The sequence below is a fragment of the Oncorhynchus tshawytscha genome, linkage group LG04 (genome assembly GCF_018296145.1).
Source record: "Oncorhynchus tshawytscha isolate Ot180627B linkage group LG04, Otsh_v2.0, whole genome shotgun sequence".
In the NCBI taxonomy this organism is placed as follows: domain Eukaryota; kingdom Metazoa; phylum Chordata; class Actinopteri; order Salmoniformes; family Salmonidae; genus Oncorhynchus; species Oncorhynchus tshawytscha.
The window spans coordinates 52,512,573-52,527,624 of record NC_056432.1 but is presented as its reverse complement, the minus strand read 5'-3'; the positions used below and the strand labels follow the sequence as shown (position 1 = coordinate 52,527,624).

At 41.4% G+C, this 15,052-nt stretch overlaps 1 protein-coding gene across 8 annotated transcripts in view; it reads left to right on the top strand.

Annotated features, from left to right (window-relative positions):
* Window positions 1–15,052, top strand: part of LOC112248974 (neuron navigator 2a) — a 133,497-nt gene that overhangs the window by 70,031 nt on the left and 48,414 nt on the right. For all 8 annotated transcript variants that reach the window (XM_042320868.1, XM_042320867.1, XM_042320866.1 and 5 more), the window contains one exon: window positions 7,535–7,657. In XM_042320868.1, coding sequence (XP_042176802.1) covers window positions 7,535–7,657 — 123 coding nt within the window. The remainder of the gene's footprint in view (window positions 1–7,534; window positions 7,658–15,052) is intronic.

The window sequence follows — 15,052 nt, the reverse complement described above, 5'->3', positions numbered from 1 at the left end:
GTATACATTTTTGAATGCAGCTTCGTGGGGGAACAGAAAGATATGTACTAGATAAAAAGGGACCTATGAGTAGCTAAGAACGGATATCTGAATACTGTATAGTCAAACATCAAAAAGCAACAAAAAAAAATCCTTACGCTCCTCAAAGTCTCAAGAGGAAGGAAAATAGCCTTCTTTAGATCACATAATTCAAGGGATTCCAAAGTTTTTTGGCCCTCGACCCGACCCGACACAGACACGACCCCACCATGTATAAAAAATAAATAAAATAAAAAGATGATGGAATCGAAGGTTGTATGAACCAAAAAAGCTGCAAGTTTCTCCCGCTCCATTTCACTTCCGCAGAGTTAAAACCCACACATATTTAATTTAGTGGATCATGAAATAATTTTGACAAAATTAATGCATTAGGGTTTTAAGGAGGTAGCATTGAATTGGGTACAGTCATATCTAACTTACAGGAAACAGTCCACCTATATCAATGGTTCATTTTCTTCCCCTAATGTGTTAAACTATGGTATACCGCAGGGCAGCTGCCTTGGGCCTCTTCTTTATTTAATATATACCAACGACCTTCCCTATGCCTTGGTTGAAACTCAAGCTACTATATTTGCAGATGATACTACAATTTACGCAGCAAGACAATCGGTTCAACAGGTACAGCAGGCTTTACAAGGAGATTTGGAGAATATCAGGAAGTGGGTTTGCCAAAACAAACTTTTTTTAAACACCAAGAAAACCAAAGTTATGTTGGTCTGTTCAACTAGGAAAAGGCCAAAACGGCATGGGATACAATTAAGTATGGGAGGAGTACAAATTGAAGAAGTGGCAGAAATTCAAACTATTGGGAGTGCAGCTAGATAACTGCTTATCATGGTCGTCTCAAATAACTAATCTATGTAAAAAAATATATATATATTAAAACAGCATGCATAATCAGAAGGATAGCTAAATATTTACCAGGAATAATTCAAAGGCAAATAACACAAGCATTAATTGAGAGTCAGGTGAACCACTGTTCTGTGGTCTGGGGAAATGCATCATCAAGTGAAGTTAAGAGGCTGCAGAATGCACAGAACAAAGCAGCAAGGATTGTTTTAAGGTGGAGATATGGTTCTTCTGTTGTCGTCATACGCAATGTTCTTGGTTGGTCATCAATCAACAAGATAATTGAAAAAAACATGCTTATTTTATTTGATAATATACATCATTTAAAACGGCCAAACTCTATTCACAGCGGTATTCAGTTGGTAAGAGACAGACATTCCGTAAATACTAGGAATAGATTATCCAGACAGTAAAGAGATATAGACAAAAGAACATTTCGATTTAGAGCAATACAGAAATTTAATAAATTAACTGAGCAAACTAGACACCTTTCAATAAAAATGTAAACATTATTTTAAAACAATTTAAATATAGTATATAGAAATGTTGTGGGACTATAGTAGATGATTAATCAATATTTTTTAGATTGAGTATGTATTGAGTCATTATGTTAGTATATTATGTATGTTTGTAATAGTGTGTTATATGTGAAAGTGTGTTTGTATTATAAATTGTATTTGAATGTTTAAGGACTCTTGGAAGATTAGTCCAAATGGGGATTAAAGAGATTCAAATCAAATCAAATCAAAATCAAAACACACACCTGGGCAGGTGAGTGCTATGAAGGCCCCAACCATTCCCTGCTAGTGCAGTATGATCTCTTACATCTATACTTCTGGATTGGGTGGGACGCCAGCCAAAGCCGTAGTGCCTTAGTGTAGAGAGATGAGTGATCAAGTGCTGTACAGAGTTTAGATCCGGTATCATGTTCTGTACCACTAGCCTGGCTATGTGAGAGAATTATCATGACATAGTGGATATAAAGGAAACACACAAAGGCTCTGAGGATGAACTATAGGCACAGGAGTGCGTGTGTGTGTGTGTGTGTGTGTGGTCCCAGCCTCGGCCTCGGAACAGGGTGATTGATGGTCGAAATGAGCCCTTATTCAAGTGACCAGATTACGCCTGTAGCCTGGGGGGTTGTGTGTGTGTGTGTGTGTGTGTGTGTGGTGATATGGTGGAGCCTCCCTGTGTCTTAACCATTTAAAACAGACACTGATAGCTTAGTCTCCTCCCCTGGCCTTGATTGGTTAACCACCAATGCTAGGTTGTGTTAGCAGCTAACTGATTAAAGCACATGTTATAGGTTTGACCATAGAGGATGAGTTGGCAGTGGGATTCCACGCCCACCTACAGAGTAGTCATTATCTGTGCAAGTGGCAAGGTCACAAACACGGCCTTTTAATAAAATGTATCTTCTTAAATCAGATTTTAAACCTAACCTTTTGCCTAACCTTGAATTAAGACCAGAAAAATCCAAATGTTGTTTTCATAAATGTTTACGATATAGCCAGTTTTGTCACTTGCCTATCTAGTTGGACTTACAGGTCGACTTACATTTGTCGTTCGTTATCTCATTCCAGTTGTGTAAAGGTGTTTTTATAATATATTATATTCATGTGGAGGGGTAAAAAAAATATGATATATCAATTTTTTTTAATTGGTTGAAAGTGAGAGATTAGCACCTGGTGGTGAAACAGCTATGAAGACCGGAGGTGTTTTGATCTTCGATTCATGCTGTGGCTTCTAACCTGGGTATGTGAAGTGTGTCTGATGTCGTGCTTTTCGTGAAGTGCTTTCTGAAAGCCCTGGACACGACAACGTGATGTATGAGCCTTCTGATCACTCTGTGTGAGAATGAAGTACCTCAGCCAGCACTGTACACCCACCCCTCCCCCTCTCTTACCCTTTTGGCTTCTCTGGCCCCTGGAGATACCGCTCTGACTGGCTTGGGGGTGTGGTGTTCTCTTTGGACCCCTCCTCTTCTAAACCTTACCCCCTCCCCTCTTCACCCCTATCCACCTGGTGCTCTTTAGCAAGCAGACAGCCAGGCAGAGGCAGAGCCTTCAGTGAGTGGGAGCATGAGGAGTTAACAGAAGAAGCCCGCATACCAACACTGAGCACCCACCGAGGGACACACACTAGAAGCACACATACGGCATATTCACAGATACTTATACACGCGAGAGACATACTTATGCACACACTTAGGTCTAAGTCTATAGACATTACACACACACACACACACACACACACACACACACACGCACACGCAAGACAAATAAGGCAGAGTATATGTATGCCAGTTACACTGTTTCTACATATAATATTTGGAACACACACACACACATTCTGATCTGAACGCTTCATTCTGATCTTTATCGAGGGGGATCTTAACTCACCTGGACACGTTTGTTTGAGGTTGGACGCCCGTCATTAAAGATGTGCGAGGCGAAAAGGTAGGTCCCAATGGTGGGTGAACCAGAAAGTTAGATCTGGTGATTTTTTTAACCAATCCAGTTGTCTTATCTGTTTTTAGATGAGTGGGGATAAAGGTGTGTGTGTGTGTGTGTGTGTGTGTGTGTGTGTGTGTGTGTGTGTGTGTGACTCTGAGATGTCGTCCTGAGTTGCTGAGCATGTAGCACCTCGACGTTGCCATTACCTGGTTTTTAGTGAGAGTGGCACTTCTGCTATCGCCAGTTGCAGAGTTAGGGTCTATTTATTGTCCCACTGGGTGGGAACTCTGGGCGTGAACTGGAAAGCCCTCACACAAAACAAATGGGTCCTTTTTGGTTTAGGCATCGGGAATTCCTTTCCGGAATTGAGTTAATTTAAATGCAATTTGAGCAGAACCCCGGTCAGTAGCCGTATAACATGAGAGGTGAAGCTCAAATGTTTGCGCCAATGTCGCCGATTAGCTTTCTGCAGTAAAGTACATAGGTTCCAGGTTATTCTAGAGATGTTTATGGAATGACAAAATGCTTCTGAGCGGACATACTGTACGAGAGTAGGAGACAACGCCCCTCTGTGCGGCTGTTATTAGATAGAACCACTTCCTATGGGAGTTATTGGTGTACGAAATAAGAGACCTGGCCAATTACAGTATCGTCGACATCCTCCGCCTTCTTGTTCACCTGTTCCCCTCATACAGTGTCTCACCTCTGTGTGTCTCTGAAAAGGGCAAAGGGGCTTGGAAGAGACTGGTATAATGAGCGGTTGTAGATATGTTATAGAGAGGTTGTAGAGAAGGTATAGAGAAGTTGTAGAGAGCTTGTAGATATGTGATAGAGAGGTTGTAGATATGTGATAGAGAGGTTGTAGATATGTGATAGAGAGGTTGTAGATATGTTATAGAGAGGTTGTAGAGAAGGTATAGAGAAGTTGTAGAGAGGTTGTAGATATGTTATAGAGAGGTTGTAGATATGTGATAGAGAGGATGTAGATATGTGATAGAGAGGTTGTAGATATGTTATAGAGAGGTTGTAGATATGTTACAGAGAGGTTGTAGATATGTGATAGAGAGGTTGTAGATATGTTATAGAGAGGTTGTAGATATGTGATAGAGGTTGTAGATATGTGATAGAGGTTGTAGATATGTGATAGAGGTTGTAGATATGTGATAGAGGTTGTAGATATGTGATAGAGAGGTTGTAGATATGTGATAGAGAGGTTGTAGATATGTTATAGAGAGGTTGTAGATATGTTATAGAGAAGTTGTAGATATGTTATAGAGAGGTTGTAGATATGTGATAGAGAGGTTGTAGATATGTGATAGAGAGGTTGTAGAGAAGGTATAGAGAAGTTGTAGAGAGGTTGTAGATATGTGATAGAGATATTGTAGATATGTGATAGAGATGTTGTAGATATGTTATAGAGAAGTTGTAGATATGTGATAGAGAGGTTGTAGATATGTTATAGAGAGGTTGTAGATATGTTATAGAGAGGTTGTAGATATGTTATAGAGAGGTTGTAGATATGTTATAGAGAGGTTGTAGATATGTGATAGAGAGGTTGTAGATATGTTATAGAGAGGTTGTAGATATGTTATAGAGAGGTTGTAGAGAAGTTGTAGATATGTGATAGAGGTTGTAGATATGTGATAGAGAGGTTGTAGATATGTGATAGAGAGGTTGAAGAGAGGTTGTAGATATGTGATAGAGAGATTGTAGATATGTGATAGAGATGTTGTAGATATGTTATAGAGAAGTTGTAGATATGTAATAGAGAGGTTGTAGATATGTTATAGAGAGGTTGTAGATATGTTATAGAGAGGTTGTAGATATGTTATAGAGAGGTTGTAGATATGTGATAGAGAGGTTGTAGATATGTTATAGAGAGGTTGTAGATATGTTATAGAGAGGTTGTAGAGAAGGTGTAGATATGTGATAGAGGTTGTAGATATGTGATAGAGAGGTTGTAGATATGTGATAGAGAGGTTGTAGATATGTGATAGAGGTTGTAGATATGTGATAGAGGTTGTAGATATGTGATAGAGGTTGTAGATATGTGATAGAGGTTGTAGATATGTGATAGATAGGTTGTAGATATGTTATAGAGAAGTTGTAGATATGTTATAGAGAGGTTGTAGATATCTGATAGAGAGGTTGTAGATATGTGATAGAGAGGTTGTAGATATGTTATAGAGAGGTTGAAGATATGTTATAGAGAGGTTGAAGATATGTGATAGAGAGGTTGTAGATATCTGATAGAGAGGTTGTAGATATGTGATAGAGAGGTTGTAGATATGTTATAGAGAGGTTGAAGATATGTTATAGAGAGGTTGTAGATATGTGATAGAGAGGTTGTAGATATCTGATAGAGAGGTTGTAGATATGTGATAGAGAGGTTGTAGATATGTTATAGAGAGGTTGAAGATATGTTATAGATAGGTTGTAGATATGTTATAGAGAAGTTGTAGATATGTTATAGAGAGGTTGTAGATATCTGATAGAGAGGTTGTAGATATGTTATAGAGAGGTTGTAGATATGTGATAGAGAGGTTGTAGATATGTTATAGAGAGGTTGAAGATATGTGATAGAGGTTGTAGATATGTGATAGAGAGGTTGAAGAGAATATGTAGATATGTGATAGAGAGGTTGAAGAGAATATGTAGATATGTGATAGAGAGCTTGTAGAAAGGTCGTACAAAAAACAAGAGCGTTAAGTGTTCAGGGCAGTGTGTTGATAGAGCCTTTAGTGGGACGTTGACAATGCAACGCTGTGTGTTATTCTGTGTCTTTGCTCCTTCTGCAGTTTGTGTCTTCACCATACACGATATGAAAACAATGGCCTGTCTATGCACAGGCAAAGGGCTATTTTTCACACCACATTGGTTGGTTCAGTTCCTATGACTCTCCTCAGGATTGGTTATTTTTATTTATTTATTTATTTTACCTTTATTTAACTAGGCAAGTCAGTTAAGAACAAATTCTTATTTTCAATGACGGCCTAGGAACAGTGGGTTAAACTGCCTTGTTCAGGGGCAGAACGACAGATTTGTACCTTGTCAGCTCTGGGATTTGAACTTGCAACTTTTCAGTTACTAGTCCAACACTCTAACCACTAGGCTACATTGCTCTGACTCCCTTCTATTGTACAGTTAGTATATGTACGAGGTGTACTGTATGTGTACAGTCAGTGGTTGTGTGGAAGGCTTAGTGTCATACCTACACGGAGTTTACCAAACATTAGGAACACCTTCCTAATATTGAGTTGCAACCCCTCCAACAGCCACAATTCATTGGGGCGTGGACTCAACGGGGTGTCGAAAGCGTTCCACATGGATGCTGGCCCATGTTGACACCAGTGCGTCCCACTGTTGTGTCAAGTTGGCTGGATGTCCTTTGGGTGGCGGAGCATTGTTGATACACACAGGAAACTGTTGAGCGGGAAAAACCCAGCAGAGTTGTGAACTGTTAGATATTACTGCACTGTTGGCGCTAGGATCACAAGCTTAGTGAAGCAGGACACATGTTACGTTACTAAAATGAAAGGCCGGTTAGTTGCCTAAAATAGCCTGCTATTTTCTGTATTTTGACAATAACCACACTAAATCGTTATTCAAATGACAAAAATGTGACTAAGATTTGATTATATTTGAGTCAAAATGACTAAAACGAGACTGAAATCTGAAAAAAGAGTGCCAAAATGAACACTGCACCGGGAAAAACATCAAGGGACTGTAGGGGAAGTACTGGTCTAGCTGCACTGGTGTCTGCGTTTTGTGTGTGTGTCTTTGTTCCTCTGTGCATGCGCACAGAGCCCCGGTGGTGTGGAGTTAGTGCCCGGTCCAGTCGGCCAGCAGCCATTTCATCCTGATTGATGAGACGGGTACCTGGGACGGACAAACAAGATGGATGTCCTTTCCTCTCCTTGTTGATTTTATTTCGAGCAGGAAGGAACGTCCGTCTCGTTTGTCCAGCCCAGAAAGGGATGGAGTTGTTGGCTTTCTCTGGGGTGTTAGACCAAGGGTTGGTCCATGCTCTGTTTCCTTCTTCCCGGCTTGAAAGCTGACATGATCAACTGTGGGATATGAAGGGATGTGAAAATAATTGTTGTGTTATTTTTATATTTTTTTTAACGTGAGCTTAGACTTTGGAAACCTTGCGTTATCTAATGTTGACCCTTGCCCTTTTCTGTTCTCAGCTACATGACGGACGGCGGTCTGAGTCTGTACACGCGGCGACTCAACCGTCTACCTGACGGCATGGCGGCGGTACGAGAGACCATCCAACGCAACACCTCCACGGGCCAGGGAGACGCTGACAGGTAGGACACGACACACATGCAGGCACACACACACACACACACACACAGACCATTTCCCTGCATCATTGGGAGATGTCCTTACATTGGGTCAAATTACAAAATGGTTGAATTTGTGTCCTTGTGACCTTGGAAATAGATAACAGGGAAGCAGTTTGACCTCTTTCTGGGAGAGAGAGAGAGAGAGAGAGAGAGAGAGAGAAGGAGCGAGGGAGAAGGAGGGAGGGGTTTAATGTGGATAATTGACAGCGGGAAATGGATGGAGGCATTACAAGATAGAGGTTAAGATAGAGTGTGTGTGTGGGGGGAGAAGCGGATGGGTGTGTGAGACCGAAAAGGGCTCCTGTATGAAGGAGTCGAACCCCATTGATGTTGTTTCTTTGTTGGGTTGGTAAAGCTAAGTAAGACTGCAGCTATAACTCCTCTCAATCTGCAGGTGTGAGTGATTTCCTGTTCTTCCATCGTTTGACCTCTGTTTCCCCTCCTCCTCTCCTTCTCTCATGCTAAGCCCTCACCTCTTCTCCTCTCCTCCCTCACCTCCTAACCCCCAGAGGTGAGGGATGAAAGCTTCCAGTCTCTCTCCTCTTCTCACCATGCACTGGCCCATCTTGACCTTTTGACCTTGCCTCGCTACCACCCTGCTCATATCTTTCTCACCTCTGCCCTTCACCTTTCATTAAGGTCTTAGAGAAACCCCTGAAAGGTGTGTGTGTGTGTGTGTGTGTGTGTGTGTGTGTGTGTGTGTGTGTGTGTGTGTGAGAAAGCTTTTTCATATTGGTTGTTGATGAGAGAGAGAGAGAGAGAGAGAGAGAGAGAGAGAGAGAGAGAGAGAGAGAGAGAGAGAAGAGAAAGACATTTGAAGACCTAGAACCAGACCTATGGGTCACCTACAACCCCAGCTATAGATTCATCATGAGGCAGGCGGTGAGGAACAAACACCATTGTGACTACAACTCATATTTACTTTCATTTATTTCCCTTTTGTACTTTAACAATTTGCATATCGTTACAACACTGTAGTAAACACAGAAGTAAATCAACAACAGAAGAAAATACGCCTTCTGGAGTTGCCCGAGTCCTGACATTACAGTTGTGTGTATTTATAGTATGACATAGAATCAGTAGTGTAAAACAGTGTAGTGTTTATTTTTTACTTTAATCTATCAGGGATGTTATTTTGTTAATAGTGCATTAATACTTGTGCCAGTAGTCTTTCTCTGTTGGTAGTCCCGACTGATCTTCAAAGAGCGTTCCACTCCTTTCTGGGGGAAAAATGCAGATAGATGGAGGGTTGGGAGAAGGAAAGGAGGGAGGGGGTAGGGGCTACATATGGAGAAGCCCCCCCTGAAGGAATGTCTGATAAATGCGGTTACTGGTTTTGGTTTGCATTAATTGGGAGAGATGGAAAGTGCTGGATAACTGCGTTAGCATAATATAGCAGGGCTGAAGTGGCTTCAGGGTAAAGTGTGTGTGTGTGTGTGGGGGGGGGGGCGGGGTGTCAAATGAGATCAGTCTAATTTAATAGATGACTGGGGGGTTAATGGAGCTGATTTGGGCAGATGGGGAGTTGGATTTGACACCTGAGCATCTTACTATGCCTAGTGTGTGTGTGTTTGTGTCTGCATGTTGTGGCAGCCTGCTTGTGTGTGTGGGGGTTCGCGTGTGGGTGTAGTTGCAGTGTAAGTTTCACGAGCCCTGACAGAGAGTCCGCATCAGCTCCTTAGTTGGCCGCTCTGTAACGGGCTGTGGTAGACCACTGGATTGGAGACCTATAAAACAGATCAGCTTTTAACGTCTTAATGATGCTGCTATGAACACCAGCGTCTTTGTCTGCCGATAGGGCCCAGTCAGCGATAGGGTTGGGGATTGGGGTGTCAAATATCACCATGGCAATGGGATAAAAGCCTTGTGACCTCTGGCTAAGGGGTCAAGAGCTTCAAAGTGTCATAGTGCACAGGGGGGGTGGAAAATTCTCCTAAAGACAGGAGATTCTGACTCAAGAACTAGAGTATTTACTGCAGTGGACTCCAACCCTGGTTCTGGAGAGCTACAGATGTGCAGGCATTTGTTTCAGCCCGGCACTAACACGAATGATTCAAACTCGTCAAGGCACTGATGAATGCTGTCGTTGACGACGTGAATCCGGTGTTTCATTGCTGAGTTGGAGCAAAAGCCGGTATATTCTGTAGCTCGCCAGGACAGCGACGGTTTTTGTGAGAATATGATTTTGTATTGTGATTCCTGATAAAGGAACAACAACACCTCAAATCAGAAGGCGACGAAGGGATAGTCACTACAACTGCCACTGTTTTGACTCTCAAAATGTATGCAAATAACAGCCACTGTCGTCACCAAAGACTCCCTTTTAGTTACGGGACAACACAGACCCGAAGCGACAACAGACTGAGAGTGTCAGATCGGAGGAATGTGTTTGTGTCTTTCCGCTCTCATTTCATTTCACGGCCAGAGAATGAGGAAGTAACGCGACTGTGACAATCCATCCACTGATTTCAATACCTTTTGTCCAACCAGACAAAGAGACACTCTTTTCTGCAGTGTGTATGTGTGTGACACTCTTTTCTGTGGTGTGTGTGTGTGCAGCCTAAGGAGTTACAGTATTTACAGCACCCTCTCAACACCCCAGCCCCCTGAAGCCCACAGCAACCCCAATGCCCATTTCCGTACCTGTCTGGACTTGACTAGGCCTCTCGGGCAATTGAGAAGTAGGGAGGTTCTCTGGTAAAGGTTACACCTGGCAGTAAAACGGATGGACAGAATCGCTTCCTCTCTCTCTCTCCCCCTCGTTCTCTCTTCCTCTCTTTTCGCTCTCCTTAGAGGAATCTTCGTTCCCCCTTTTGCTCTCCCTCCTCTTTCCTCTGTCTCTCCCTCCTCTTTCCTCTGTCTCTCCCTCCTCTTTCCTCGGTCTCTCCCTCCTCTTTCCTCTGTCTCTCCCTCCTCTTTCCTCTGTCTCTCCCTCCTCTTTCCTCTGTCTCTCCCTCCTCTTTTCTCTGTCTCTCCCTCCTCTTTCCTCTGTCTCTCCCTCCTCTTTCCTCTGTCTCTCCCTCCTCTTACCTCTGTCTCTCCCTCCTCTTTCCTCTGTCTCCCTCCCTCCTCTCTCTCTCCTCCTCTTTCCTCTGTCTCTCCCTCCTCTTTCCTCTGTCTCTCCCTCCTCTTTCCTCACTCTCTCCCTCCTCTTTCCTCTGTCTCTCCCTCTTCTTTCCTCTGTCTCTCCCTCCTCTTTCCTCTGTCTCTCCCTCTTCTTTCCTCTGTCTCTCCCTCTTCTTTCCTCTGTCTCTCCCTCTTCTTTCCTCTGTCTCTCCCTCTTCTTTCCTCTGTCTCTCCCTCTTCTTTCCTCTGTCTCTCCCTCTTCTTTCCTCTCTCTCTCCCTCTTCTTTCCTCGTCTCTCCCTCCTCTTTCCTCTGTCTCTCCTCTCTTCTTTCCTCACTCTCTCCCTGCTCTTTCCTCTGTCTCTCCATCTTCTTTCCTCACTCTCTCCCTCTCTTTCCTCTGTCTCTCCCTCTTCTTTCCTCTGTCTCTCCCTCTTCTTTCCTCTGTCTCTCCCTCTTCTTTCCCTCTGTCTCTCCCTCTTCTTTCCTCTGTCTCTCCCTCTTTCTTCTCCTCTCTCTCTCTTCTTTCCTCTGTCTCTCCCTCTTCTTTCCTCTGTCTCTCCCTCTTCTTTCCTCTGTCTCTCCCTCTTCTTTCCTCTGTCTCTCCCTCTTCTTTCCTCTGTCTCTCCCTCTTCTTTCCTCTGTCTCTCCCTCTTCTTTCCTCACTCTCTCCCTGCTCTTTCCTCTGTCTCTCCCTCTTCTTTCCTCTCTCTCTCCCTCTTCTTTCCTCACTCTCTCCCTGCTCTTTCCTCTGTCTCTCCTCTCTCTCTCTCGTGTGGTGTCTGTTTCCCTCTCTCCAGCGAAGAGGATGCTGTGGTTTTGCTCCGGGCTCTAAACATGTACAATCTTTTCTCCTTTCTCTCCTTCTCTCCTCTTCTTCTTTTCATGAACCACCGATCAGGTTTCTCTGATAACCAGGGAGGCCTTTTTGCGTGCTAATACACTGCCCGCGCGTGTGTGTTAAACCCAGTGCCCCCAAATAACATTTCTCTGTCTCGTGCTTAGACTGTTCACGTAACGTCGCAAACTAGGATCAGATCCGATATCAAACCTCCAAAGTATTCCGGGGGTGTTCATTTTGAGAGTCTCATGATTCCGGCAGCACGTGGGCTCTGGTCTGGAATACCAGGAGTGTTTGGATAGTGAGGCAAGAGGAGAAGATGGGTTTGTTACTGGCCTAATGCTATCCCAATGCTATCATCGGTGTGTCTGGGTGTGGGTGTTATCCGTGGTATTTGCACCTGATGGTGCTGCTACTGACAGTTTTCTACATTCTGTGGTTATCTATGGTTGGAGTAGTGAATATCGGACACGGCAAAGTCTGTAGTCAGTGTTTTTGGAAGCACTTACTTTGGTTTGATTGGTTTGATTAGCTTGATTAGTTTGATTGTTTTGATTAGCTTGATTAGTTTGATTGGTTTGATTAGTTTGATTGATTGGTTTGATTGATTGATTGGTTGGTTTGATTGATTGGTTTGATTGGTTAGTTTGGTTTGACTAGCTTGATTCGTTAGATTGATTGGTTTGATTAGTTTAATTGTTTGAATGGATTGATTGGTTTAATGGTTTGATTGGTTTGATTAGTTTAATTGTTTGATTGGTTTGATTGGTTTAATGGTTTGATTGGTTTGATTAGTTTAATTGGTTTCATGGTTTGATTGGTTTGATGCTTTGATTGGTTTGATTGGTTTAATGGTTTGATTGGTTTGATTAGTTTAATTGTTTGAATGGATTGATTGGTTTAATGGTTTGATTGGTTTGATTAGTTTAATTGTTTGATTGGTTTGATTGGTTTAATGGTTTGATTGGTTTGATTAGTTTAATTGGTTTCATGGTTTGATTGGTTTGATGCTTTGATTGGTTTGATTGGTTTAATGGTTTGATTGGTTTGAATGGTTTGACTGGTTTGATTAGTTTGATTAGTTTGACTGGTTTGATTGGTTTAATTAGTTTGACTGGTTTGATTGGTTTGATTAGTTTGATTAGTTTGACTGGTTTGATTAGTTTGACTGGTTTGATTAGTTGATTGGTTTGATTGGTTTGATTAGTTTGATTAGTTTGACTGGTTTGATTAGTTTGACTGGTTTGATTTGTTTGACTGGTTTGATTAGTTTGACTGGTTTTACTGGATTGATTCGTTTGACTGGTTTGATTAGTTTGACTGGTTTGATTAGTTTGACTGGTTTGATTAGTTTGACTGGTTTGATTAGTTTGACTGGTTTGATTAGTTTGACTGGTTTGATTAGTTTGACTGGTTTGATTAGTTTGACTGGTTTGATTGGTTTAATGGTTTGATTGGTTTGAATGGTTTGACTGGTTTGATTAGTTTGATTAGTTTGACTGGTTTGATTGGTTTGATTAGTTTGACTGGTTTGATTGGTTTGATTGGTTTGATTAGTTTGACTGGTTTGATTAGTTTGACTGGTTTGATTAGTTTGATTGGTTTGATTGGTTTGATTAGTTTGATTAGTTTGACTGGTTTGATTAGTTTGACTGGTTTGATTAGTTTGACTGGTTTGATTAGTTTGACTGGTTTGATTCGTTTGACTGGTTTGATTAGTTTGACTGGTTTGATTCGTTTGACTGGTTTGATTTGTTTGATTCGTTTGACTGGATTGATTCGTTTGATTTATTGTTCGATTGATTGATTGATTGGTTTGATTAGTTTGAATACATTGATTGGTTTTGATTGATTGATTAGTTTAATTGTTTGATTGGTTTGATTAGTTTAATTGGTTTGATTAGTTTGTCTGGTTTGATTGGTTTGACTAGTTTGACTGGTTTGATTGGTTTGACTGGTTTGATTAGTTTGACTGGTTTGATTGGTTTGACTGGTTTGACTGGTTTGATTGGTTTGACTGGTTTGATTAGTTTGACTGGTTTGATTAGTTTGGCTGGTTTGACTGGATTGATTCGTTTGACTGGTTTGATTTGTTTGATTGGTTTGATTAGTTTGACTGGTTTGATTTGTTTGACTGGTTTGATTAGTTTGACTGGTTTTACTGGATTGATTCGTTTGACTGGTTTGATTAGTTTGACTGGTTTTACTGGTTTGATTAGTTTGACTGGTTTGATTGACTGGTTTTACTGGATTGATTCAGCCACTTTTTGATCATGGGAATTGATGGGAAATTATGTAAATATTCACTAGCCACTTTAAACAATGCTTTTATATTGTTTTGACTTACCCTTGACTGGTTTGATTGTTTCTGGTTTGATTAGTTTGACTGGTTGATACTGGTTTGATTATCATCGACTGCATTTATTGTAATTTGATGTTTGACTAGTTTAACTATGCCACTTTTTGTTTTGACAGTTTACTTTTATCTCATTTATGTATATTGATTGGTTTGATTAGTTTGACTGGTCATTACTGTATTTTTGCCTATGTTTGGCTGGTTTGACTGTATTCGTCACTCATTCATTATTTGATGTTTGACATATTCTTTATCCCCTTACACTGTTTGTATAAGACAGTAGTTTTTTTTTTAGTTTGACTGGTTTGATTAGTGTGACTTTTGATTGTTTGAGTTTGTCTGGTTTGATTAGTTTGACTGGTTTGATTACTTGATTGCATTGTTTGATTAGTTTGCACAAGTTTGATTAGTGTGACTGGTTTGATTGGTTTGATTAGTTTGTCTGGTTTAACATCTGCTAACCATGTTTATTGATTTGTTAGTTTGACTGGTTTGAATTAGTTTGATTTTGATTTGATTTGATTGGTTTGATTAGTTTGACTGGTTTGATTTGTTTGACTGGTTTGATTAGTTTGACTGGTTTGATTGGTTTGACTGGTTTGATTAGTTTGACTGGTTTGATTAGCTGATGAATGGATAAAGGATCACTCACACATTTTGTCTGCTTCAAGGCTTCTCTCTGGCTCTCTCTTCAGCAGTCTCTCTCACACACACACACACACACACACACACACACACACACACACACGTCTTGATTTATACATGTAACGCAAAATGCTATAAATCCCCGTTAGCCATGTTTTATGCAAGAGCAGCACGTTCCTGTTTCCCCTGTGACGTGTCTTTGTCATCACATATAACGCTGCTCTGAAACGCTCGCGGCATACTAGAGCAGTCTCAACATCATAGTATACACGCACACACACACACACACACACACACACACACACACACACACACACACACACACACACATCACATCATATACGCTGCTCTGAAACGCTCGCGGCATACTAGAGCAGTCTCAACATCATAGTACACGCACACACACACACACACACACACACACACACACACACACACACACACACACA